The 23,571-nt window shown below is 53.6% G+C and overlaps 1 protein-coding gene across 2 annotated transcripts in view; it reads right to left on the minus strand.

Moving 5' to 3' along the window:
* The window catches only part of Sirpa (signal regulatory protein alpha), a 37,881-nt gene extending 15,279 nt beyond the window's left edge, over positions 1 to 22,602 (minus strand). The window contains exons 1-5 of one of the 2 annotated variants that reach the window (XM_070006911.1): positions 22,335 to 22,602; positions 21,429 to 21,516; positions 6,609 to 6,962; positions 916 to 1,233; positions 99 to 431 (exon numbers count right to left, since the gene is read on the minus strand). In XM_070006911.1, the coding sequence (XP_069863012.1) occupies positions 99 to 431; positions 916 to 1,233; positions 6,609 to 6,962; positions 21,429 to 21,507 (1,084 nt within the window). In that variant the 5' untranslated portion in view covers positions 21,508 to 21,516; positions 22,335 to 22,602. The remainder of the gene's footprint in view (positions 1 to 98; positions 432 to 915; positions 1,234 to 6,608; positions 6,963 to 21,428; positions 21,517 to 22,334) is intronic. The other variant, XM_070006912.1, reaches the window with a different exon arrangement.
* Positions 22,603 to 23,571: the final 969 nt, after the last annotated feature.

A 23,571-nucleotide genomic window follows, 5' to 3' on the forward strand; every position in this document is an offset into this window, starting at 1 on the left:
TCAACACTATACACTACTTGGAACATTTAAACGTGTTAAATGGAAATAACATCTAGTGAAACATTCTAGGAGCCGGTCCTCTGCCGTGGAGGGCTCACCAGGGGTTGTTTCTGCACCCTGCTCCTTTTGCTGGGCAGAGGCCTCCAGGGTGAGGTTGGCAGTGATGGCGGGCTGGCCCTCGTGCTCCACCTGGCAGGTGAGCACCACGTTCTCCCTGTGTGCAGAGACGTTCACCAGCAGCCAGCTCGTCTGGTTGTAAGTCCCATCCTTGTTCTCGGTGCGGGCCCAGCTGGTGTCTGTCCGCGATAGGTTTCCATTCTCCATCCAGGTCACCTGGAGGCTTGAAGGGTAGAACTTGGACGCCAGGCACGTGACATTCACCTGGTTCCCTGCCATCATGGGCTGCTGGCTGACCTCCAAGGTGGGCGGCACTAAAACAGCACAGGCAGAGTCTCTGACCTTGTGGCTCAGAGACCCCAGAGGAAGGGCTGGAGTGCTAAGCCTCCACAACAGGGCACAGGAATCACACGGGACAGCGCTGGGCACTGGGTATGTGCTCCAATACTGAAGGGATGGATGTGGACATAATATAATCACTAAGCACAGTAAGCCCTCAAGTACTCAGGGCTGTTGTTAAATGAATAATAAGTGAAACCAACACATGCAGGCCTGGCATGCAGACAGATGCAGTGATGGCAGCTAAATGAATGAGAGATGGACATGCACACGGGCCCAGTACTTGTAGCTGCCCTGGTAAAGGAAGTGCAGCCTCCAGCAGAGCGCTGGGCACAGGTGCTTGGCATCAGGACTGCTGGGTACCATTTCCAGGCCCTTCAGACTCCACAGCAAAAGCCCTAGGGAGGGTCAGGCTTGGTGGGCAGGCAGGGACTTGGGCTGGGACTTGGGGTCATCTACCTCGAATGGCGTCAGACAAGTTGGCAGTCCCACGGAGAGGGCTCCCGGACAAAGTGGCATGGGCCACCTCACAGATGACCTGAGAGCGGACGTCCCCAGGGGTCAGCACCACCTTGGCTGTGCTGGAGATGTTGTAGGAGACACTCTCTCCCTTGGGGTCCAGGCTGGTCTGGGAGTCAGGGAGCTGCTTCCCATTTTTGAACCACTTCAGGGTGATGTTCCGAGGGGAGAAGCCGTGGGACTTGCAGGTGAAGCTCACTGTCTGTCCAGGTGTGGCCCTGGCTGCAGGGCCGGAAACCACGGGAAGAGAAGGTCTGGCTACAAAGGAGCATTTACAGACAGAGATGTGATTGCAGAGCCTGCCCTGCCGTGCAGGAGAGATGCTATGAGTAACCTTCCCACACACTGCTGCTATTAGTACTACTATACACTATTGTCATTATGACTACTACTGTTCTGAACACCGAGTCCAGGGCCTCATGCCTGCTACATCCCCAGACATAGACAGGACATTATTAAACCTCCTAATAAGGCTGGGAGGGTAGTGTCCTTAATCTGGTATTACAGCGAATACAGAAGCTCCAGGAGGTGAGTGAGTCAGTAAGAAAAGCAGGCATAGGTCGACTCCAGGCTTGAAGTCAAAGTCCTTCTCTCTGCTCTAGGTGAACAACCAATCTGGGTACCAGAAGGAAATTACTGACTTGCCTCATGCTGTAGGCCTGACTGGCCACCTAGGTAGGAGTGGTATGTATTTCATGCTGCAGCTGTGAAATGAGGCAAGGGCTACCTGGCCCCCTGCCTGCCTATTTTCTTCCTTTCCTCTTCCCTCCCTCCCTTACTCCCTATTTCTCCCTCCCTCCCTCCCTCCTTCCTTTTACCCCTTCTCCCCTCTCTCCTCATTTCTTCCTTTCCAGGCTGCAGTAAGGATGCTATGAGGAGCTTTTGCATCACACCCAGGAGATGCTTCTCAAATACGAGCATGCACAAGCACATGCACACTCATGTGTGCAATTGCTCTTAACCAGAGTTCCCCTGCAGAAACATGTAACTCCCTCTACATTTTTCCTTCCTTCCAAAAACACGCCAGAAGTTGTAAGCTGTGCCAAGTCATGAATTTGGAAGGAAGAGGCTAAGGTGTTTTGTGAATCCGGAGGCATCTCTTGGGTCACTGTGAGACTGGAAACACAGATCACTTGGATGCTGAGGAAATCAAAGGTAGTTCAGTTCTTGATCCCTAAGTCATTACAAGACACTGAGACCCAGGCTCCTGGGCAGGCAGAAAACACTCCTGATCCAAGCCAGGTGAGGTGGCTCACACCTCTAATCCTAGCTATTCAGGAGGCTGAGATCTGAGGATCACGGTTCAAAGCCAGCCCAGGCAGAAAAGTCCGTGAGACTCATCTCCAATAAGCCACTAGAAAACTGGAAGTGGTGCTGCGGCGGTAGAGCGCTTGCCTTGAGCTGAAGAGCGCAGGGATAGCGCCCAAGCCCAGAGTTCAAGCCCCACGACCAAACAACAAACAAACAAACAATCCTGATCCCAAATCAGAAGAGGGTAGCTTGCTGGGTAGACCAGTCCTAATGGTGTCTCCATATTGTTAATTATTCCCTGCAACTTTGATAACAGCTGCCAGGCAGCAAATGTCAGACATATTCCTATTTGTTAATATTTAACTGGCTCCCTTGCAGCCATCAAAAACTTCCAGGGTTCAAGGAGGAGGCTGACACTTGAGGGAAGTCAGGCTATCAAGATGCAGGCTGAGACAAGACCTTGGAAAGATAAGGAGTTGTGAAGTTGTTCTTACATTCAAGCAACTACAGACAGAAAGGCTATGAAGTTGTAGTGAACCTGTGCAGACTTTTCTCTTGTCATTATTCCCTACACAATATGGTATACATAAGCTATTTACTCAGCACTGGCACAGTATAGGATGGTACTACTCTAGAGGGAGTTTTAGGCACAGGGAAAAATGCCATAGGTTAAATGCACATTCTGGGCCACTTTCAATGAGGGGTTCCAGCATCCTTGGATTCTGGAATCTTCCACTATCCAGGAACCAATCTCCAGAGATATGCTAAGAGGGTACAGCTTCAGGAGTTCTTAGAGCCCACCACTGGCTGTGTTGTGCACTCACTAGCCTTGGGAGGAGTCTGAGTGTGGGCACCTTTACAAGGTAAGCGTCACACAGGGGTGGGGCTGGTCCTGGACATGTAGTGGGGAGCAGGTGGGTCAGGCCACCGTACTCTGTTCTTATCTGTCTCAGCCTCAGGGCCGCCTTCTATTACAACAAGCCCCCTCTGTCTCAGAAGCTGAGTAAGGACTAATCAGGGCACCGAGCCTGGTGTCTAGACAGTGCTTCACGAGGGACACCTAATTACACATTCATTCTATTCTCTCTCTCTCTCTCTCTCTCTCTCTCTCTCTCTCTCTCTCTCTCTCTCTCTCTCTCTCCTTTCTCTCTCTCTCTCTCTCTCTCTTGCCAGTCCTGGGGATTGAACTCAGGGTTCTGGGCACTGTCTCTAAGCTTATTTTGCTCAAGGCCAGTGCTCTACCACTTGAGCCACAATGTCACATCCAGCCTTTTGAGTAGTTTGTTGGGAGTCTTGTGGCCTTTCCTGCCCACAACTGGTTTTGAACTGTAATCCTCAGATCTCAGCCTCCTGAGTAGCTAGATTACAGGCGTGAGCCACCAGTGCCTGGCTACACATTCATTCTTTGGGCAGCCAGAGGCACAACAAAACTGCCCAGACATTCCAGGACCTGTCCCCATCCTGCTCCTGCAACTTGCTATGAAAAAAAAAAACAAATTGGGGCAAAAACAACTCAATCAGGACCCTCTTCACGGATTAATAATCCTCTAGGAGCCAAGTATGCAAAATCGCTTTCTAAACACACACAGGGGCTCAGGCATTCCCCCCAGAGTGGCTGTGCGCAGACAGGAAGAACCCTGTGTCACTGCGGCTCGTGGAGGTGGTGGGGTAGGAGTGGGGAGTCCTCTGGGAAGAATGAGGGCTTTCTGGGCTCCACAGCCTGTTCACACACAGAATATAGAGGGAAGATCCCACCCTGAGCCTGGACCTGAGCAGGGCTCTGACTGTGCGGACCCCAGAGAGCTGTGGCTGCTGGTATGTGCAATTCTGAAAGAGCCACTGAAAAAGGGTCTCTTGCCTTGCCAAGGGGTACAAACCCAACTTTCCCCACCTCTGACCTCAGGATGCGGGTGAATCTCAGAGGTTCTCAGTCCTGGCTGTCGTTTAGACTCTTCTGGAATAGTAAGTTCAGATACCCACCCCCACAGCAGAACAAGTACAGCTGAACTCCTTGGGTGCAACCTGAGCCTGGGCTTTACTTCAGGTCCCCAGGTGGTTCCAGTGAGGAGTCAGGTGGGGAATCACCGACCCCACCTGTCCCATTGACTCCTGAAGCCCAGAGAGGGAAAGTGACCTGTCCAAGTCAGGTGGCCTCCGCCCATCAGAGCTCACATAGATGGGTCATCTCCTACAAGCAGGCATTCTAAATGCCAATAGCACTTCCGTCCTTCTGTCCCCATGCTTGAGGAGGGGCATCAGGGCCAGCTGAGGACACAGAGGCCCACTGTGTGCAGCACCTTGTCCCAGTTCACAAGCTGGGATGTGGGACCAAGCAATCAGGCCGTGACTCTCATGACCTCTAAACCCCAGAGGCCCAGCAATGACCCTGACACCCCCATGTCCTCTCCATCCTCACAGGACCCACATTCAGTGGGCCATGACTTTCACCATCTTCCAGAGAAGGAACTGGACTCCACAGATGCTGACCCTCCGTAAGACTAGATGATGGACTTTCTGCGGGTTGGCCCTTCAGCAGGTTCCCTACATCCACAAGCATGGAAGGACTTACTTAGAGAAAGAGCTGCAGCGCACACCACATTGCCACCCTGCCACCTCCACCTCCCCTTTTCTTATCCTTTAGGCCCGGATATGGCCAAAGGGAAGAAGCACTGGCTAGGAGGCAGCTGGCTGAGTCGTACCTGAGCCACCTGCTGGCTACAATTGCCCAGGCATGGCAAAATCAGGATGAAACCATCTCTCCTCCATCTGGCTTAGTGAGGAGGCTTCATTTATAACAGAAGGGAAACGATATCTACATAAATGAAAATGAACCTAATATCTGCCATGGCTGACTTCTTGCAGGAGCATCTCTGTCCATTCACCATAACACAATTTCAACAGCTCAAGGTTGGGACAACTGAAGGATCCACTCACAGAACACTGCCCAGTTCATTATGACCTTTTCACATGTGGGAGTACAATGCAGCTATGTGTTTTTTTATTTTATTCATGGGGCTTGAACTCAGGGCCTGAGTGCTGTCTCTGAGCTCTTTTGATCAAGGCTAGTGCTTACCACTTTGAACCATATTGCCACTTCCGGTTTCCTAGTAATTAGTTGACGAGTCTCTCAGACCTTTCTGCCTGGGCTGGCTTTGAACTGTGATCCTCAGATCTCAGCCTCCTGAGTAGCTAGGATTACAGGCATGAGCCATAGGTGCCGAGCTAAATGTAATTATGTAAATGATAGAGTGGCTCTCTGTGTCCTGACAGGGGATCTCTATGTAGACTGAGGAGGTGGAGTAGCTTCTCCAGTCACTGAGGGCCTCAGGGTCTCCCTGGGAGAGGTATTCTGAGCCTGGGGAAGACCATGAAGAGCAGAGGGCTGGTGAAACCATGTTCAGCTCATGAAGTTTTTAGTCAGTACCTGCTGGGCCTCGCTCCTCTGAGATGGTGTTTAGCATCTACTGTGAATATGGCTTGGACTCTGATCCTAGTTCTGATCCTGACCATGTCTGGGATTTGGCTCTCACCTGTGAAAAGGGGGTTAGGCTGGGTGGTGGATGGTCTATGTGTGCAGACAATCACAGGGTCAGGAGGTAAAAAGATCCTGAGCCTGACAAGAAACCTAAGGGATGCATCTCTGCTGCCTTACCTGGGTCCCCAAGTCACCCCTATGAGAACTGAGCCTGGGTGGATGACCCAGCTCTGCTCAGAGCCTCAGCACCTGGAAGAGCAAGTACCTAATGCAGGGTGCAGACACAGAGCCAGGGCAGAGGCCCAACCTCCCAGCCCCTCCCAGCAGGGTGGACCTCAGCAGGGAACCTGGGCACCCAGGAGTATCCTCAGTGCTGCAAGTGAAGACGACCTGGGAGTGGAGGGACCAGGCACAGCTTAGAGGTAGCAGGGGCTCAGCTTGGGCTGCTTCCTGTTTCCCCATGGCGTGTGGAGCAGAGCCTGGCAGACAGTAAGTCCTCAGAGCTGTGGCATGAAAAAAGACTTGGGCCACCAAGGAGAAGTGCTTCCTGGAGACGGCAGGCCTCATCAGACCTATGATGGGAAAGTCACTCACACTATCTGGTCTTTCTTCTTCAGGGGCAAGGAGTTTGGTTGTGGAGCAGGAAGACCAGGGCCAAATGCCCCCACTGGCCAGCTGTGGAGCAGGGAGAACAGAGGACAGATGTCCCCACTGGCCAGCTGTGGAATGCTACAGCAGGTCCTGTGCAGACCTGGGCCTCCCTGGCCCAGAGGGGGGACCAGAGCATGAACACCAGCTCAGCACCCAGCACTGCCCCTGCTTCTAGGCTGCTGCTCACAGAACTGAGGGCGTTATTCTGCACATACTGTCACACTCTAGGAGACAAAATAAACCGCAATGTACTCACCACTCACAGACAGCTCAGTGCCTGGTCCAGACTTAAACTCCTTGTCCCCAGTGGCTGTCTTCTGGAACTTCACACAATAGTAGGTGCCCGCATCTGCTGGGGTGACGTTCCTGATGCGGATGGAAAAGTCTATGTTTTCTCTCTGTGTGGGATCTGAAACTGGTGTGACGCGTGGGTTGTGGGGTTCTTTGAAATGGAAGATCGGCTCCTGTCTTGGTCCTTTCCCCCTGAACCACTGGATGGGCCCCACAGGGAGCAGGGAGGTCACAGTGCAGCGCAGCATGGCCGTCTCTCCAGCAGCGACAGATACCGCCCTGTCAGCCTGGATCACCTGCAGCTCATCTGCAGCGGTTCCTGGAGGAAACACAGTAGTCATTCATCCTGACGGGACCCTGGGAGGTTCCTCAACTCTGACATTTACTATCCAAGCACAAACCAGGAGATGAACGTGAACCCAGCACACTGCCCATGATGACGGTAAGCCCCCATCTGGGCCTGGAACACATGTACTATGAATGCAGAAACTGAGGCACAAAATGCAGACTCATAAACTTTACAGACCATGATAGACAATTTGCCCCATGAAGGTTTGTTACTTTAACTAAGCATCACTATCCCACAATACTGTGAAATTTGTGAATTACATAATCAGAATAAAAAATCTGAAAAAAAAAAGGGCTGACTTTAAGTCACACAGGCAAGTGTGAGCTGCTTGCCTGGGCCCTCTATCCAGGCTCTGGTGGGTCACACCTGTAACCCTAGCTATTCAGGAGTCTGAGGTCTGAGGACGGTGGTTCAAAGCCAGTCCAGGCAGAAAAGTCCATGAGATTCTTACCTCCAAAAAAGTACTCAGAAAAGGCCAGAAGTGGCGCTGTGGCCCAAGTGGTAGAGCAACTAGCTTTGAGCAAAAAGCAGCTCAGGGACAGACACTGAGTTCAAACCCCAGTACCAGCACAAAAGTAGTCACCTCTGAGCTAGGGTTCAAATTTGTATTTACCAGGAAGGAAGAAGCTGGGTGTTCCCCCAGTAGAGGGAATATTGGGGAAAGCAGAGAGGTAGGACTCCACAAGGGGGAAGATTCTGTTTCCAGCCTGGACAACTGCTAGTACTCAGCAGCAGGAGTGGTAGTAGAGTCGGAGAATCCCTATAGGCATAAGCCTGTGCTGGGTGGTGTATGGCTGTCATCTGGGGCCATAAGAAGAACCTGGGGTCAAGTGCTGCCCTTCTGGGCAGGATCTTTCATGGCGCTCAGCCTCAGTGCCCTCACCTGAGCCCACTCAGTACTAAGTCCATGTCCACCTGTCTCTGAAGGGACTGAGTGCCAAGGCTGGGGACAGTGTTGAGAAGCCACATCTGGCCCTGAAGGTCACCTGGCCTGGCTTGACACACCCCTGGGTCACATGTGACCCTAGTCTATCCATCTGTTTTGAGTCCTTGTTTCTTTTTCCAAATGAGTGAAACATCCATGTGGAGATTCTATTTGTGGGTGTTCTAGAATATCCATTTGAGGGCGCCCTGCCTTCTGCCTTGTTCTGGAAAGAAAACAAGGTCATGTATGTAAGTCCCTCCATACAGAGATTACACAGGAGGGGGCTGATGCCCAAACTTCACCCCATAATCCCTCATTGACGCTTCTTGGGCCAGCTTGTATTTTGAGGACTTGTACAAGGACCCCATCAAGATCTCCATGCTGGATACCTTGTGGGTAGGCTCCTGAGCACCATAGGGAACCACTGGGTTCATGAAACAGGGACCCCCAGGTAGAGTGACTAGCGGGTGAAGGCAAGAACAGATCCAGGAAGATAATGGGGCAGAATGGGGGTGATGGAAGCCATGCTATAGACACCCAAAGGAACTTGCCTGGGAGCAAGATGGGAGGTGGGAAAGAAGGATAGATCATAAAGCCTTGGAGTCACTTATTTACCCCTCAGTACTTACGGCAGGAATGGGGAGTGGTTTGTTCCAGGTTCTTTCCTGGAAACCCAAGTATAAGCGTACTTAAGTCCCTAATATAAAATGCAGTACGTGCATATAATCTATCCCCATTCTCACTTTTGCAATATGTCACCTCTTGATAACTCTGTCATGTACTGCTCAATGACTGAGATGGTCATTAGGCAGTTTTATCATCGTGCGTGCACTGCGGCGTGCCTACACAATCCCAGACGGTCCGCTCTACTGCATACCTGGGCTGGTGGTGTATACCACTACAGATGTGGCCCATCGTTACCCAGAATATCATTACACGGGACACCTAATGTAACACCTGACACAAAAGCCCTCATCCTGATCATTTAGGGAACAGTGGCTGGAGAAGTGTGTAGCTATTCAGCACAAATGCTGCTGTGGTGGGGCTAGGGTTAGAAGGGCTAGTCACAAGCACAGAGCTTAATACAGAGTCAGAGGGAGCCTGGACGGGGGCAGGGAGAATGAGGAAGACAGCAGCAGGTGTGGCAGCCTGGGTCCCCAGCTGGCCTCCTCACCCACCCGCAATGTGACCTTGTCCATCTGCTCCACAGCTCCTCCTTAGAAGGAAGGATGGAGGAAGAGTCCCTGGGAGGTGTCCACCAGCCCATGGACGGCTCCCACTGGAGAGGGCGAGTTCCCTGTGTTAGGGTGGTCACAGGATCTTTCTGCTCTCACTCCTTCTTCCCACTGTCCTACCTCCTTCTACCTCCCAGCCAGGGCTCCCTGGAGGCTGGATTTTTACAGCCCACCCTGGAAGGTGGAAGTGGGGCATAAGAGAGCATCTGGAGGACAGGGGCTCAGCCAGCAGCATCAACCCACCCAGAGGGTAAAGTTGCAGGTCAGGTGCATGAAGGAGGACATGGCCCACCTGGGCCCATGAGGGCAGAAAACTATCTGGGGACATCAACAGGAAGTCAGGATCATTCCATGGGTCCCACTGGATCAAGGGAGACAGTAGGGTAACCACAGGCTCCCCTAAACCAGCTCAACCCTTACTTCCTGGACCCCCATTCCACCATCTATGAAGTAGGTACATGCAAGTCCCTCCCACAGCCATGAGGTTAAGTGGGAATTCTGGAGTTCCTAGCCCTATTACGGTGACATAGCTCTCTATTATATACATAGACTTTTCTCCATTGTTCTAACCCCCCCACCCCTAACTACTCTGGTGGGTCCTCAGGGACTATTTCCAGCCTTCATCCTAGCACAGCACCGGGCACACAGTAGGTCCTCCACAAACACGCGCTGACAAACACCCTGGTGGAGACTTGCTGTGACCCTGGCGGGTCCTCTGAGAGTCTCTGCCTTCCTTGGTTCAATGGAGCTCATACTGGACCCCAGGGTACTGAAGCCGGCTCCTGGTTATTATTATTCTTATCAATAACTGCATGCTGGGGATGGTGAGTCAGCAGCTGGCGAGGAGCACTGCGCTCAGGAGGGCTAAGGAATCCAGAGTACGAACACTCTCAGCTCCCATGCAGGCTGCAAGTTGGAGCAGGGCTATTCTTGTGCAGCCAGAGGCCCGTCATCACACCCCAGGCAGGCGACAATAAAATCTGGAGTTGGGTAGGGCTAGCTCCCCCTCTTTCTTTTTTTTTTTTTAATTTTTTTATAGCTCCTCTCAAGCTCTCCACCAACTACAAGCCAGATTTAGGAAGTTTAATTAATTAGCTAGTGTTTATAAAGCGTTTGAAGAATTTTAAAAGTGCGACGTAAGTGCCAAATATTATTTTAATCTGGGTATGTGTGTGTGTGTTTTTTCCAAGAGTGCTTTTTCTTTCCTTTTCTTGCTGTCTTTTATTTTTCTCTACAGGTTCTGTTCTGGGAACTAGGTTGAAAAAAGAAAAAAGAAAATCACTCCTTGAGCCAGGTGCCTAGGAGCTCACGCTTACAATTCTAGCTACTCAGGAGGCTGAGATCTGAGATAATAATTTGAATTCAATCCAGGCAGGAAAGTATGTGAGATTCTTAGCTCCAATGAACCAGCAAAAAACTGGAAGTGGAGCTGTGGCTCAAGAGGTAGAGTACTAGCTTTGAGCGGAAAAGCCAAGGCCCTGATTTCAAGCCGTAGTATTGGCAGTGGTACATACACGCACACACGCACGCATGCACACTCACATGCATACACACAAACACACACACACCCACTGTTCCTGGGGTCCAGCCCTAGGGTCATTGGTGCTGATGCAACTCTCCCTGGCTGGCCTGGCAGAGCAGAGAACAGACCCGCAGGTGTGACCTGGCCTGGGTGGGTGTGGCCTGGCCTGGGTGGGTATGGCCTAGTCTGGATTGTGGGGGGGACATTATATAAGAAAGAAAACAAGTGGAGTTGCTCACCAGCCCCTTGCTGGGCAGGGTCACAAGGACCTGATCTCAGAGTGCATCACCTCTAAAACAAGAGCATGGAAAAGGACAAAAGCAACCCAAAGGTTGTTAAAGTGACAGAATGGTTAAGGGAATGACAGCTTATCCCATATGGGAAATTAGGGACAGATATAAAAAACCATTACCACAAAAACCTTGGGACTGTGCATGTTTTTCATGGCAGAATTTTAAATAACATGGTGGTTATGCAAATAAAACCATTCCCTGCAAAGCATTTAGAGGAAACAAAAAAGTAGAAAAACAAAATAATAATCTCATATAATATCATCAAAGATAACTGCAATCAACGCTTCACCGTATCTTAGTTAAAATACGAGCCAATAAAAACAATGTAAAAAACATACCTTCAGATAGCTAAAGATATGTGCAAACATTGTGCTTCACTCACTTAAGATTATTCTTATTTAAAAAATGGAAACTGAGATGAGTCTGGGGGGGGGTGGTTAATTAAAAAAAAAGGAAACTGAGAACCTCTACTATTCAAGAAAAGGAGACTGGTTAACTCTGTCCAAGGTCATTACAATGGTGGTAGAGAGTTACAATGAAAATATATTCAAGTTCAGCGTTGTCCAGTGACAGAGTCAATAAAACCCAAGCTTCTAGTTTTAGTGGTGCAAAAGACAGTAAGGATTATCTGTGATTACTTTTTTGTCTGTGCTGGTCCTGGGGCTTGAACTCAGGGCCTGGGCCCAGTCCCTAAACCTCATTATGGTGGAGGCTACTGCTCCACCACTGAGTCACAGCATCACTTCTGGCTTTTTCTGAGTAGTTTATTGGAGATAAGAGTCTCACAGCCAGGGCTGGCTTTGAACTGCAATCCTGAGATTTCAACCTTCTAAGTAGCTAGGATTACAGGCATGAGCCACTAGCACCTGACCACATGGTTACTTTTGAGTGGTAGATTTACACAGGATTTTGTTTTCTGTTGTCAATTTGCATTAGTTGTGCAAGAGAAAAGATAAACTGCTTTCAAAGTGACTTTGTAAAACAAAATGAAACTAGTTACGAACAACTGCAAGTGCTATCCAAAGCTCTTTGGATTCTGAATCTAAAACAGATGGGAAGGCCAGGCACTGGTAGCTCACACCTGTAATCCTAGTTACTCAGGAGGCTGAGATCTAAAGATCATGGTTTGAAACCAGCCTGAGCAGGAAATTCTATAAGATTCTTATCTCTAATTAACCACCAAAATACAGGATGTGGAACTGTGGCAAGTGGTAAAGTACCAGATTTAGGCAAAAAATGCCTGGCAAGGATATGAGGCTCTGAGTTCAAGCCCCAGTACTAGCACCAAAAACAAACAAAACACTGGTAAGATTACTCTTTCCTTTTTTTTCTTTCTATTCTGGGCATTTTTCAGATTTTCTATATTAGACGATCATTAAGTACCACATAACAGTATTGTGGGCTGTCGTGGGTTGTATAGCCGAGTGGGAGAACACTCACCAAGTATGTGCAAGGCCCTTCGTTCAATCTCAAGGACTCAAAAGTAGAAACAAAAAGAAAAGCGCGCGCACACACACACACACACACACACACACACACACACACACACACACACACACACACTACCGTATGTTACTCATGCAAGGTGAGAGCGAGTTTTTTTGTTATTGTCAGTCATGGGGCTGGAACTCAGGGCCTGGGTGCTGTCCTTGAGCACTTTTGCTTAAGACTAGTGCTCTACCACCTTGAGCCACAGTACCACTTCCAGTTTTCCGGTGGTTCATTGGAGATAAGAGTCTCACGGACTTTCTTGCCTGGGCTGGCTTTGAACTGTGATCCTCACACCTCAGCCTCCTGAGTAGTTGGGATTACAGGCATGAGCCACCAGAGCACGGCTGGGAGCCACAGGGTTTGACTAAATCTCCCTCACCAAGGATTCCATCTGTTTTGTTCAAGGCTGTCCCATCGTCCTGTTCTCCTGCCTCCCCTCCCCCCCCCCCCCCCCGCCAGCAACTGCTACCGAGTACTGCTCAAGAAATCTCTGCAGATAGGGCTGTCCAATGGTGTGTCCAGAATAAGAGGCCTCGAATGGAAACCCTGACACTGTCATGTGTGGTATTCCACACATGGAAGGAGACTGGGGATAAAATACACATTTTCTTGTCATCTTATAGTAGGTATTCTCTTAAGTCTTTTTGTTTCATGAATACTTCAGGCTTTGAAGAAGTACAGGAATGAAGCAAAATACGTGAGGACCTTTTCTAGGGGAGAAGGAGCCCCCATGGGTGGTGCAAGGGGTAGAGGATGTGGTCGGTGATGGATTACTGGCCCCACCATGTGCCACGCCCCGAGCCAGGGCTGAGGATGGCGGTGTCCCTGCCCCTGTGGCGCTTGCACTCTAATTGTGAGAATGGAGTCTGAAGAAATCACTCACAGACTGCAGTTGGGGTGGGCACTGGACCCCTTGGAACGAGGTACAACTCCATCTCCCCCCCGTGCCTACTGTCCACCTTCTCTGCCTCAGTTGGCTGAGATGTCAAAAGTTTGACCGCCTGTGTCAAATGCCACGCACACGGGCAGCAAGGCAGAAGGCAGAGCACTGACGGCAGCACGTAGGAACACATACCTTCAGTTCTATAAAGATACAAAGGGTGGCTTTTTGAGATGAAGAAAAGAGGCAACTGGTTGTCAAAAGTGAGAAAACAGTATGGATGAGAAAACAATACAACAAAGCAAAACAAAACAAAACAAAAACCCTTCCAACTTAGAAGTGAAGCCTGCAGAAAAGAGGCAGGATGGCCAAGCAGAGGGCAGGGAGGCCGGGAGGCCGGGAGGCCAGAAGAGCTGGCAGTGCTGATGAGCAGAAAGCTGGCTTCTAATGGAACCTGGAGGTGACGGAGCAATGCTTGCAGCAGCGTGGCCCGCTGGCGCGGTGACAGGAAAAGCACTGTAAAAGCATGTGTTCTATAAACACCCTTTGTACTGCAATGGCCTCCAGGGACCAGAAGAGGCAGGGAGAGAGCGTGCAGAGGTCACCAACACCACATCCACTTGGCTTGGTGCCTCAGCAACCTCAGGACCTCCTTCCCACCTCTCCTAAAGCAAAGATGAGGAGGGAGGCCGGGAGGCAGAAGCTATCTCCTCTGAACCTCCAGGTCCTGGCTTGCTCTGAGCCAGGCCCCAGGCTGCACGGCCGCCCCCTCGTGAGGCAACGGGCAGGCCAGACAGTGCCTCCAGGCCCAGGCACCTGTCACCATCTCCTTCCTACGGGGTAGAAATCACTCTAGGCTCCCAGGCAGGAGTCTGGAACCCTTCCGTGCGGCTGCTTCTGCCTAGACGGGGTCCCCTCCAGCTCAGGCCTCCGCATTCTCAGGCTGCCAAGGACACATTTTCCCCAGCTGAGAAAAAAGGTTCTCTTAAAAGCAACACACATTTATTAAATGGCATTTGCCAAGGTTTCTGAGCCCTGGCTGCCGGCAGCAGACAGTCTCTGGGTGGGAATTTTCCCCGAGCTGACACTACTCACTGACTTTTTATAGAGCTTTCAGCCGCCTGTAAAAGCTCTTTCCAGGCAGGACGCTTAGCTCCCTGAACCCACACGGTACTTGTGCAGGGAGCAACAGGTAGGCAGTCCATTTGGCAGATGGGGGAAATCAAGGCAAAGGGTGGGCTCCAGCGTCAGTCAGGAAGAGACACATGGCTGGCTTCACACTCAGGGCTGAGCCCACGCTGAGCCCTCCAAACCCTGAGGAAGTGCAAAGGCCCTGGGGTGAGAGAGAAGATAATGGATGAAAAGCCCACAGGGAAAAGGACATGACAGGATATGATGCTGGGGAATGCTGGGTTAGAAATGCCCCTCCAGCAAGTGCTATATTGTAAAATCTAGGATGTTATTCTACAAGCAGTGGGAATGCCGAGCAGGACCAAAGACAGGCTCACTGCACTTCACTGGGGCGAAGAGACTAACAGAGAAGAGGGCAGAGGCAGCAGTCAGAAACTTAGGGTCTCACATCTTAGCTCTGCACAAAAAGCTGTGAGACCTTGTACAAGTCACTTTACCTCTCTGTCTCCCTCTCAACTACCCGATGAGTAAAGTATAGCTGCCCTCTCTCAGAATCATGTGTCTATTAAATGAGGCATTTGATCCTGTCATGTTCAATATCAGGTACTCAATAAAACAGATCCTTCTTGGCCTGGCCCTGACTTCTGTTAACTCTTTGCATCTCCTCTCTCGCCTCTCCTCTTCTCCCCCCTGACCCCCGGCGGGCTGAGATCTGAGGATCGTGGTTCAAAGCTAGCCTAGGCAGGAAAGTCCCTGTGAGACTCTTTTCTCCAATTAACCACCAGAAAACTGGAAGTGGTGCTGCGGCTCAAAGTAGTAGAGTACTAGCCTTGAGCAAAAGAGCTGAGGGTCAGTGCCCAGGCCCTGAGTTCAAGCCTCCCCCTGCCCCAAGAAAAACAAAACAACAACAGGGAAGAAGATCTCCATGCTTTTGGGCCCCAAAGTGAGGACATGAGGATCAGACGATGATCCTTGAAGAGATGGAAGCCCAGTCTGGACGGGAAATGGCCTGGGCATCCAGCATTCGCTTTCTAACTCTCCCCACACTGATCCCTGGCACTGGGGGCCGGGAGAATGAAGATCAGCTGACTGGTGTCGAGGTTTGGGCCTCATGACATCATCCCTCCTCATTCTGCAGATCTGAAATCTTCCAAAATGAGATTCACAAGAGAACATGTGTTCCAGCCTCAGCCTCTGCCAGGCACACATGCACCGAGTACGTACGTCCTTCCACCCCAGGCTTCCGATTCTGGCGGAAGCGATGGTCAGCTTGAGGAATGGGGCAGGAGAGATGGCCCTGGCATCACCACCCACCTCTCCGCTCCAGCCGGCCCTCCCCGCCTCCAGTCTCCTCCTGATTGGAGCACCTGGTCTCGGGTTCCTGCACAGATCTGCAGCATCTAACACCCTGCACCCCCATGTGGCTGTGCCAGGAAATCTGACAGACACGGAGAGCCAGTGCTGTATCTCACTTCCACCTCAGCCATTTCCTCTCTCCCTGGACCCAGGGCCTGGCCAAGGCACCTGACAGGGAGACCCAACCCCAAGAAGTCACCATCAGGAGGCCGGCGCTCTTTTAAGTTAGCAGGAAGGCAGCATCAGCTGTTAAAACAGACGCTTCCCTCCCCGACATGGATGAAAGGACAGATGGGGTCAGAAACCCATCTTGGAAACCTGCTGCCCTACCATGGACACACTGATTGAACCAGGAAGAGGAGAGCCAAGCCAGCAGGGTGTCAGCAACCTGGACCTCAGTTTCCTACCTACCCAGCGAGGCTAGGGGAGGACAATGAAAGAATCACATGACCGTCACAGCTGGGCTCTGTGGTCAGACTGATCTGAATGGCTGGCTGGCCACTGGATTCTGACACTGTGTGACCTTAGGCAAGTCTGGGCCCCTCTCTGAGCCTCCCTTTTCCCAGTGTCCTGACAGGACACTTGATAATGGGACACACCACCCAGGATTGCCACAAGTTCTTTTGAAGGGTTAGGGGAGGCACACACCAGGTCCAGAGCCCAGCAACATGCCAGAAACGATGGTTATCTGTTAGTATGACTTCAGCGTTTGCTTAGGGAACTCAGGATCCCATCAGATTTCCAGCTTTCACAGTGGAATTCTCCAGCACAGCCTTGGCCTGCACCCTCAGAAGCTTGGCGTGACCCCCACCCCTTCCTCATCCCTGGGGCCTAGCCTGCCAGCTCAATCAGCCACTTTCTCCCCTGGCTGCCCACTTTTGGCTTTTGGTTCTAGTCATCCACAATTGTGGGTTCACACAGAGACACCTAGAGGCAGATGTGCCACAGCACAGCACTCAGTCCCAGGGGGCAGGAACAGGCAATTCCAGCCCAGCCTGCCCTCCCCAAGGCAGCAAGCCAGGGTGGCTTCAGGGAAGAGCCTCCCTGGGTGCGGCAATGGCCTGCCTCAAGGGCACTGGCTCTTCTTCTCCCTTTCCTTCCCCCACCTCTGGCCCCGTGCTTTCTAGGTATCGGGCCCTGCCAGTTGCTTTCCAAAACTCAGACCCAATTTCACAGCTGCAGAAACCAAAACAGAAGACAGCAATAGCCACGCACATGCGTACTGAGCACCAACTGCACCCTAGGCAGACGTCAGGCATCATACTTGTGTGAATGGGCTCAGGCCTGGCGCTAGCACTGCTAATAGCATTTCACAGAGGAGAAAACTGAAGCCCAGAGAAATTCAGGAAATCATCTGACGACACGGTTGGCTGGATATCCTGGGTCCCAGGACCCACCTCAGCATAGACTATGCATGCCTCTACATGGAAAAGCCTCCAAAAGGAGATCTATCTGATTAGCCGATGAGGCACACCAGCAAGGAATGTGGAGGAAACAGCCAACAGCCTCAAGGAGGGGCAGGAACAGGATGGACTAAGGTAGAGAGAGAGAGGTAGGGGTTTAGCATAGGGCCTGGGTTTGTACAGTAGCCAAACTTGAGCCAGGCACCAGTGGCTCACGCCTGCAATGCTTGCTACTCAGGAGGCTGAGATCTCGGTTCAAAGCCGGCTAAGGCAGGAAAATCCATGAGATTCATCTCCAATTAATCACAGAATAGGCCGGAAGTGGTGCTATGGCTCAAGTGGTAGAGCACTACCAGCCTTGAGCAAAAAGGAGCTCAGGGACAATGCCCGGGTCCAAAGTTTAAACCCCAGGACTGGCAAAAAAGCCAAAATGGGTCAGGTTGGGTGTCAGTGGATTCTGTACAAATGGAAACTCCTCTAGTTCACACGATCAGCGACACGGGACAGAGCAGCCTACAAGGCTCCTGTCAGCCACCTTGTAGCATCCTGTGTGCAGAAACAGGGCTTTGCCAGCAAGGACATCCAGCACCGGCTGGTGCTTTGTTGGTTTTTTTTTTTTTTTTTTGAAAAACTTGGACCAAGAGCGCAACAGTTTTGAGCTGAGGAGACATGACGAGAGAGGTGTTGACAAGTCAGGAATGGAGCACAGTTAAAAAGAGTGGTTGGGGGGGAGGGGACCCCCATCAGTCCAAGATTACAAATAAGAAAATAACCTGTCGCACGGAGCCCTTGGAAGCAGCGAGCGAGCGTGTGGGATCCGAACAACACTTTTAGACTCCCTTCCTCTACCACACCCCCTCTCCATCTGTCGCAAAGGGCACCAGGAAGATGCAGGAGGAACATTCCAGCTCTTGAGGGCTCCAGAGCTCGGCAGCCCAGATGGGGGGGAAGGGAGGGGCCCCTCTCACAGAAGCCACATCATCTGTGGGGCCAAGGGGCTGCCAGTGTTCCCCTTAGCATGCTGTCAAGAACAACGCCCCTGACTCAGGCAAGAATTTCTGCCCCATCTACCACTCTCCACCTTAGCACCGAAATGGGGGAGGGGGAAGGCTCCTCACCCCTCCAGGAAGGGAGGGAGTAATGCTGGCCAAGTTTTACTCATCTCGCCCATCAGAACCCACCCAGTAGGAAAGGCTGCATCCAAGATCCTGGCTCCCTCACCACTTAGTCCTGGGACGAGTATGTCCCCAGTCTTTTTTTTTTTTGGACTCGGTTTTCCTCATCTGTAAAATGGGGATGAAAGCCAAGTCAGATGATGCATGAGTTACTTAATAACCATTGGCTTGTGTTCCTCCCTCCCTGAGCCCAGGGTTCACGTCAGGACTTCACACATGCCCAACGAATGAGTCACACCACAAATCTCCCAGGGGTTGGTAAAGGGATAATGAAGAGCCAGAATGTACCCAGAAAGCCCCGTAGCATTAAGGACCTTGCAAGAGCCAGGCACACATGGAACCACCCCCCACCACACACACACACACGCCCTTTCTTTTCCTATGAAAGAGGAAGTGAGAACAGTTTTACCACTGTGGAAAGCACAGCACAGCCACCCAGGTTGCCACATTCTACCCTACCCGGTGTCACACACTCTCTGGGCACCCCACTGCTCCCCAAAACCAAACCCCATGTGAAGGACTTCATCCAAGGGTTATTGGGAGGTGTCCCCGAGGTCCCAGGGCCCAGGGAAGGCCCGGTGAGTATCCAGCAGGGTCAGGGTCAGTCCCCAGAACCAGGCTCTTCCAGTGCCCCCATATCCCCCTGTTCAGGGACACCAAGAAACAGACTTTCCACAGGGTCGGAGCACACTGGGTGGTGACTTCACCAGCATCATTTTAGAATTTCCCTTTGGCAGCATCTGTGCCAAATACAGTCTTTAGCAACTTCTTCCCCTGTCTTTCCCCACCAAGATAATTCACATGACCGGTCTCCCCCCCCCCCCCCCCACCATGGGGATCATGTGAAGCCCCAGCTGTCACGTGATGCTTTCAGGATGACAGCTCTGCCTGAGACACAAGCCTGCCACCAGCGGTCCCTCAATCTACAGCCGTCTCCGAAGCCTGACATTTGAGTTTCTCACTCGAAACAAATCCATTTTCTTAGAAAATTGGACAACTGCCTTTTCTACCTTCTTGCCTTTCTAAGCTTGTCTCTCTACGACTTTGCCGTAAATTCGATGCCCCAAACCACAGGGATCGACCCAGACCTGGAGCCCCTGTTCCCCCTCCCCATTCTCCAGGCAAGCCTTTCAGTAAAGTCCATGCCTGGGCCCAGAGTATGACTGGACTCCCACAGGACCCCAAATGAGGGGTGCAGGAAGGCTCAAGCTCTGGGCACCCTCCCTCCCCCCACCAAGGGGTCATCATTCTCCCCTCCTAGGATGTATTTATTTCAAAGTTAACTGGGCCCCTCTGCTGCATCCGCTTTTGTGGGTTATTGATGCCGAATGGATTGGAACGGAAGTTTTATGGCCCAATCTTTACCATTTTATAGATTGTTTTTATAGGTTGGGGGGGGGAGAGAATGCTCACAGGAAAGGTACTGGTGTTTCTAGGCAGCACCCCGGGAAAGGGCAGGCTGCCCATCTGAACACTTGCTAATCAGTGGCATTGGTCCTCATTGGTCCTGGTTGGAGAAGGGTCTGGAATAGATATTTAAAAATTAACTTGGGCCCAGTTTCCTGCTTCAGGAAAATGAAGCACTTTTGGAGAGATGCGTGTGCATTTCCCAGCCATTGAGGACAGCAGGGCAGAAACTGGGACTTTTTTTTTTTTTTTGGTCACAGCACAAATGGCCAGCTTGGGCAGACAGGGGCACAGGAAATCAGAGAGCCACTCACAGGAGAGAGAGGAAATTTATCAGTGTTCTGACCACCGGGCAAGGACCGATTTGTAACTGAAAACCTTGGAGGGTAGGAGAAGGGGGGGGGGCTGCTTTGTGGCTCTTGGGTTCAGGGAAACTGCAGGGCACAGAGAAGCTGCCGGCCAGCCCCCACGTCTTCCACCCACTCTGCTATCAGATGGCTACCGGGCTCCATACACACACAGAGGAACAGACCCTGAGCCCATCTTCACCTCCCCACTCAAAAGGAGGGGTGACGGGGACCCCCCTGACCATCGAACACTGCTCCACGAAGCCAACAAACTACATCTCCCTTCTATCCCTGCCCAGCCCCTTGAACCCCATTTATCTCCCGGCCCCTCCTCCCTGGAGACTGGGGATTTTGCAAACCCTCTTTAAGAAGCAGGACTCTTCTAAATGGTGACCTCACCCCTTGGCGAACATACGTTTGCTTTCAGAGCCGCCTGCCCGCCTGCCTGCTAGAGACAGCCAGGTGTTTGATGTAGGCCAACAAAAAGACATGCTCCGAGCCACAGGTAACAGCCCCGCAGAACACCTGAACTGCAGGGAGCTGCCTCCGCCAGGAGACGGGCAGGAGGAGAGCCGGAGCGGGCGGGCGAAGCCAGCCCGGGAGGGAGAGCCCGGGAAGGCTGAGCCGCCGCCGGGCAATCCACCCCGTCTTCCCCGAGGATCTGTTGATCGCGGTGGCTCACCAGGGCCTCCCTTCCTCGCCCCCCCCCCCAAACATCTCTGGACTCAGCTAGCCGCGAAGACGGCTCACTCTCCCCTAATTCCAACAGCCTGTCTCCAGCGGGCTCGGCGGCCACCCGCCTCTCTCAGACCCCCTAGTCTAACCTGTGGAAAGCTGAAGTCTAGCGAGAAAGCTTCCAAGGGGAGAAGCCAGGAGCTCCCGAGCCCTAGCCTGCGCGGGCAGCCACTGCTGCTGCCTCTTCCATCAGACTGGGCAGGGGCTGGGTATAACAACTCACATCTATGTCCCGGTGCCCGGCGGGAGGGCTGCACCCCGAGCGGGCAGGCAAGCCCCTTCTTAGGAAGAGTTCTACCCTAGGCTGTGTGACCTTGGGCAAGTGGCTGGCCCTCTCTGGGCCTCAGTTTCTGCATCTGTAACCCTGGTTTACAGAGACACAACCACCACCACCACCACCACCACCCCGCATACACACACACATACACCGGGTACACCACCGGGACTGCTGGGCTGGAGCCGAGCGGCTCCCGGGGGCCGTCGGCGCGGCGCGAGGCCCGAGCCCCGCGGCTCCGGGAGGGAGTCGGGGCGCTTACCTGACCAGGCGCAGGACGCGGCGAGCAGCAGGCAGAGCAGCGGCCGGAGGCGGCCGGGGGCCGGGCCGGCGGGCTCCATGGGCCGCGGCTGCGGAGCGAGGAGGGAGACGGCGGTGAGTGCGCGCTCGGGCGGGCGGGCGGGCGCGGGGAAATGACTAAGGCCCCCTCCCCCTCCCCTCCGCCCCCCTCCCGCCCCGACCGGAGCCCGGAGCCGCCGCCGCCGCCGCGGGATCGGAGACCCCCCCGCCCCCGCCCCGGGAGAGATGGGGAGACCGAGACGGGGAGACACCCCGAGAGCGCCAGCCGCGGCCGGGGACGGCGAGGGGAGGAACCAGACCCGAGGGAGCCAGGCGGAGAGCCAGAGACACAGGGAGGCGATCGCGGGGGGAGAGCGAGCGCGGGGAGAGGGAGAGCGCGAGAGGGAAAGAGAGAGAGCGCGAGAGGGGGGAGAGGGAGAGAGAGAGAGCGAGAGAGAGAGAGAGAGAGAGAGAGAGAGAGAGAGAGAGAGAGAGAGAGAGAGAGAGAGAGAGAGAGCGCGAGCGCGGGGGAGCGGCGCGCGGGGCGCAGCGCGGGAACGCAGCGCCGGGGCCAGGCGAGGGCAGCGCGGGGACCCGGGCCGGGACCGAGCGCCGCCGCCCCCGCCGCTGCCCACCTGCCCCGCCCGGCTCCGCGCCGCGATCCCGCGCCGCGCCCGGCCCCCTCCGCCCGCGCGCGCGGCCGCCCTCCCGCCTCCCCGTCCCCCCTTCTTCCCGTCCGTCCGGAGGCGGCGGCGGCGGGGCCCGGGCCGCCCTCACCTCCTCGCCCCGCGCGCGCCCGCGCGCAGCCGCCCACGGCGCCCCGGGAACCGCGAGGGCAGCGTCGCCCCCGCGCCGCGCCCCCCGCCCGCGCCCCGCGGCCCGCGCGGACCTGCGCCGGCGGGAAGGACGCCCAGGCTCGGGAAGCGCCGCCCGGGCCGCCCCGAGGCCCGGCCCGCTCCACTTTGCGCAAACTTGTTTTTCTAAGGTCGGCGCTGCCAGCTGCCTACATCGTCCTCTTAAGGTGGACTGGGGAAGTTGCGGCCCGACCCGCCCCGGGCCCCGGCCGCGGGGAGGCTGGAGACGGGCGGCGCGGCCCGTGGCAGGGAGGGGCGCTCGGGGGAGGAGGGGGGGTTGCCTTTAGCCCCTCCCCAAGGGGCCCTGCCCTCCCCGGATCCCAAAGCTGGAGGGGGAGAGGGGTGGCTGGGGCAGGAGGGTGCGTGCGGGCCCCGGGGACCCTGGTCTGCCCGCGCTGGGCCGAGGTGAAGCAAAAGCAGGAAGTGAATGCAAGGGAAGGGGGAGAGGAAGGAGAGAGGGATGGTACAAAAATAGCGCGTGTGTAGGAAGGACTTCAGTGCCGCCTGGAAAAGAGGCGCTGGGGGAGAGGAGGGGAGCAGGGGGGGCAGGGAGAGCGGAGGGACCGGACCGGCTTCCCTGGGCGGGGGGGGGGGGGGTCTCTGGATGGGGGCCTGAACTTCATCCCGGGCAGACTCGGGGTGGGGTCAGCTTTAGAGGAAGAGGAGCAGGAGGAGCCTGAGGCCCGGGGTCCCGGAAGATGGAGCTCTTCTGGAGGGAATGCCCTGTTTACCAGCAAAAGCCAGGTCAACGCTGGGATCCGCCGAGCTGCGGGTCATCGGGCCGAAGGCTCTGGTGGGAGGAAGGGGAGTTCGGGACCCTCTACTCTTCCTGGCAGAGTTTCCGAGCTGGAAGTAAGCTCTGAGGTAGCCGATTGCATCTCACCGTTTACGGGACTTAATGAAGCAAATTGGGGGTGGGGGGGTTGGTACTGTTCCACCTGTGACTGGAGGCTCTCGGAAGGAGGATGCTGGCCTAAGGCTACACAACGAGTCCTGGGGTTAAAACAAAAAAGCAACCACTGTGAAGCTATAGTACGCACTAGACACTGTTGAAAGTGAACTATACAACTTGTGGGTGGGGATAGGAGGAAAGCACAGTGCAGAAACTGGAGACATTGCCCAAAAGGAAATGTACTCTGCCTGACTTAGGTAACTGTAACCCCTCTGTACATCACCTTTATAAGAACAATTACAGAAATTAACAACAATATGAGCCAGGCCCGCGTGGTTCATGCCTGTAATCCTAGCTACTCAGGAAGCTGAGATCTCTAA

The sequence above is a fragment of the Dipodomys merriami genome, unplaced genomic scaffold (genome assembly GCF_024711535.1).
Source record: "Dipodomys merriami isolate MVZ:Mamm:240054 unplaced genomic scaffold, mDipMer1.0.p SCAF_7, whole genome shotgun sequence".
Taxonomy (NCBI): Eukaryota; Metazoa; Chordata; class Mammalia; order Rodentia; family Heteromyidae; genus Dipodomys; species Dipodomys merriami.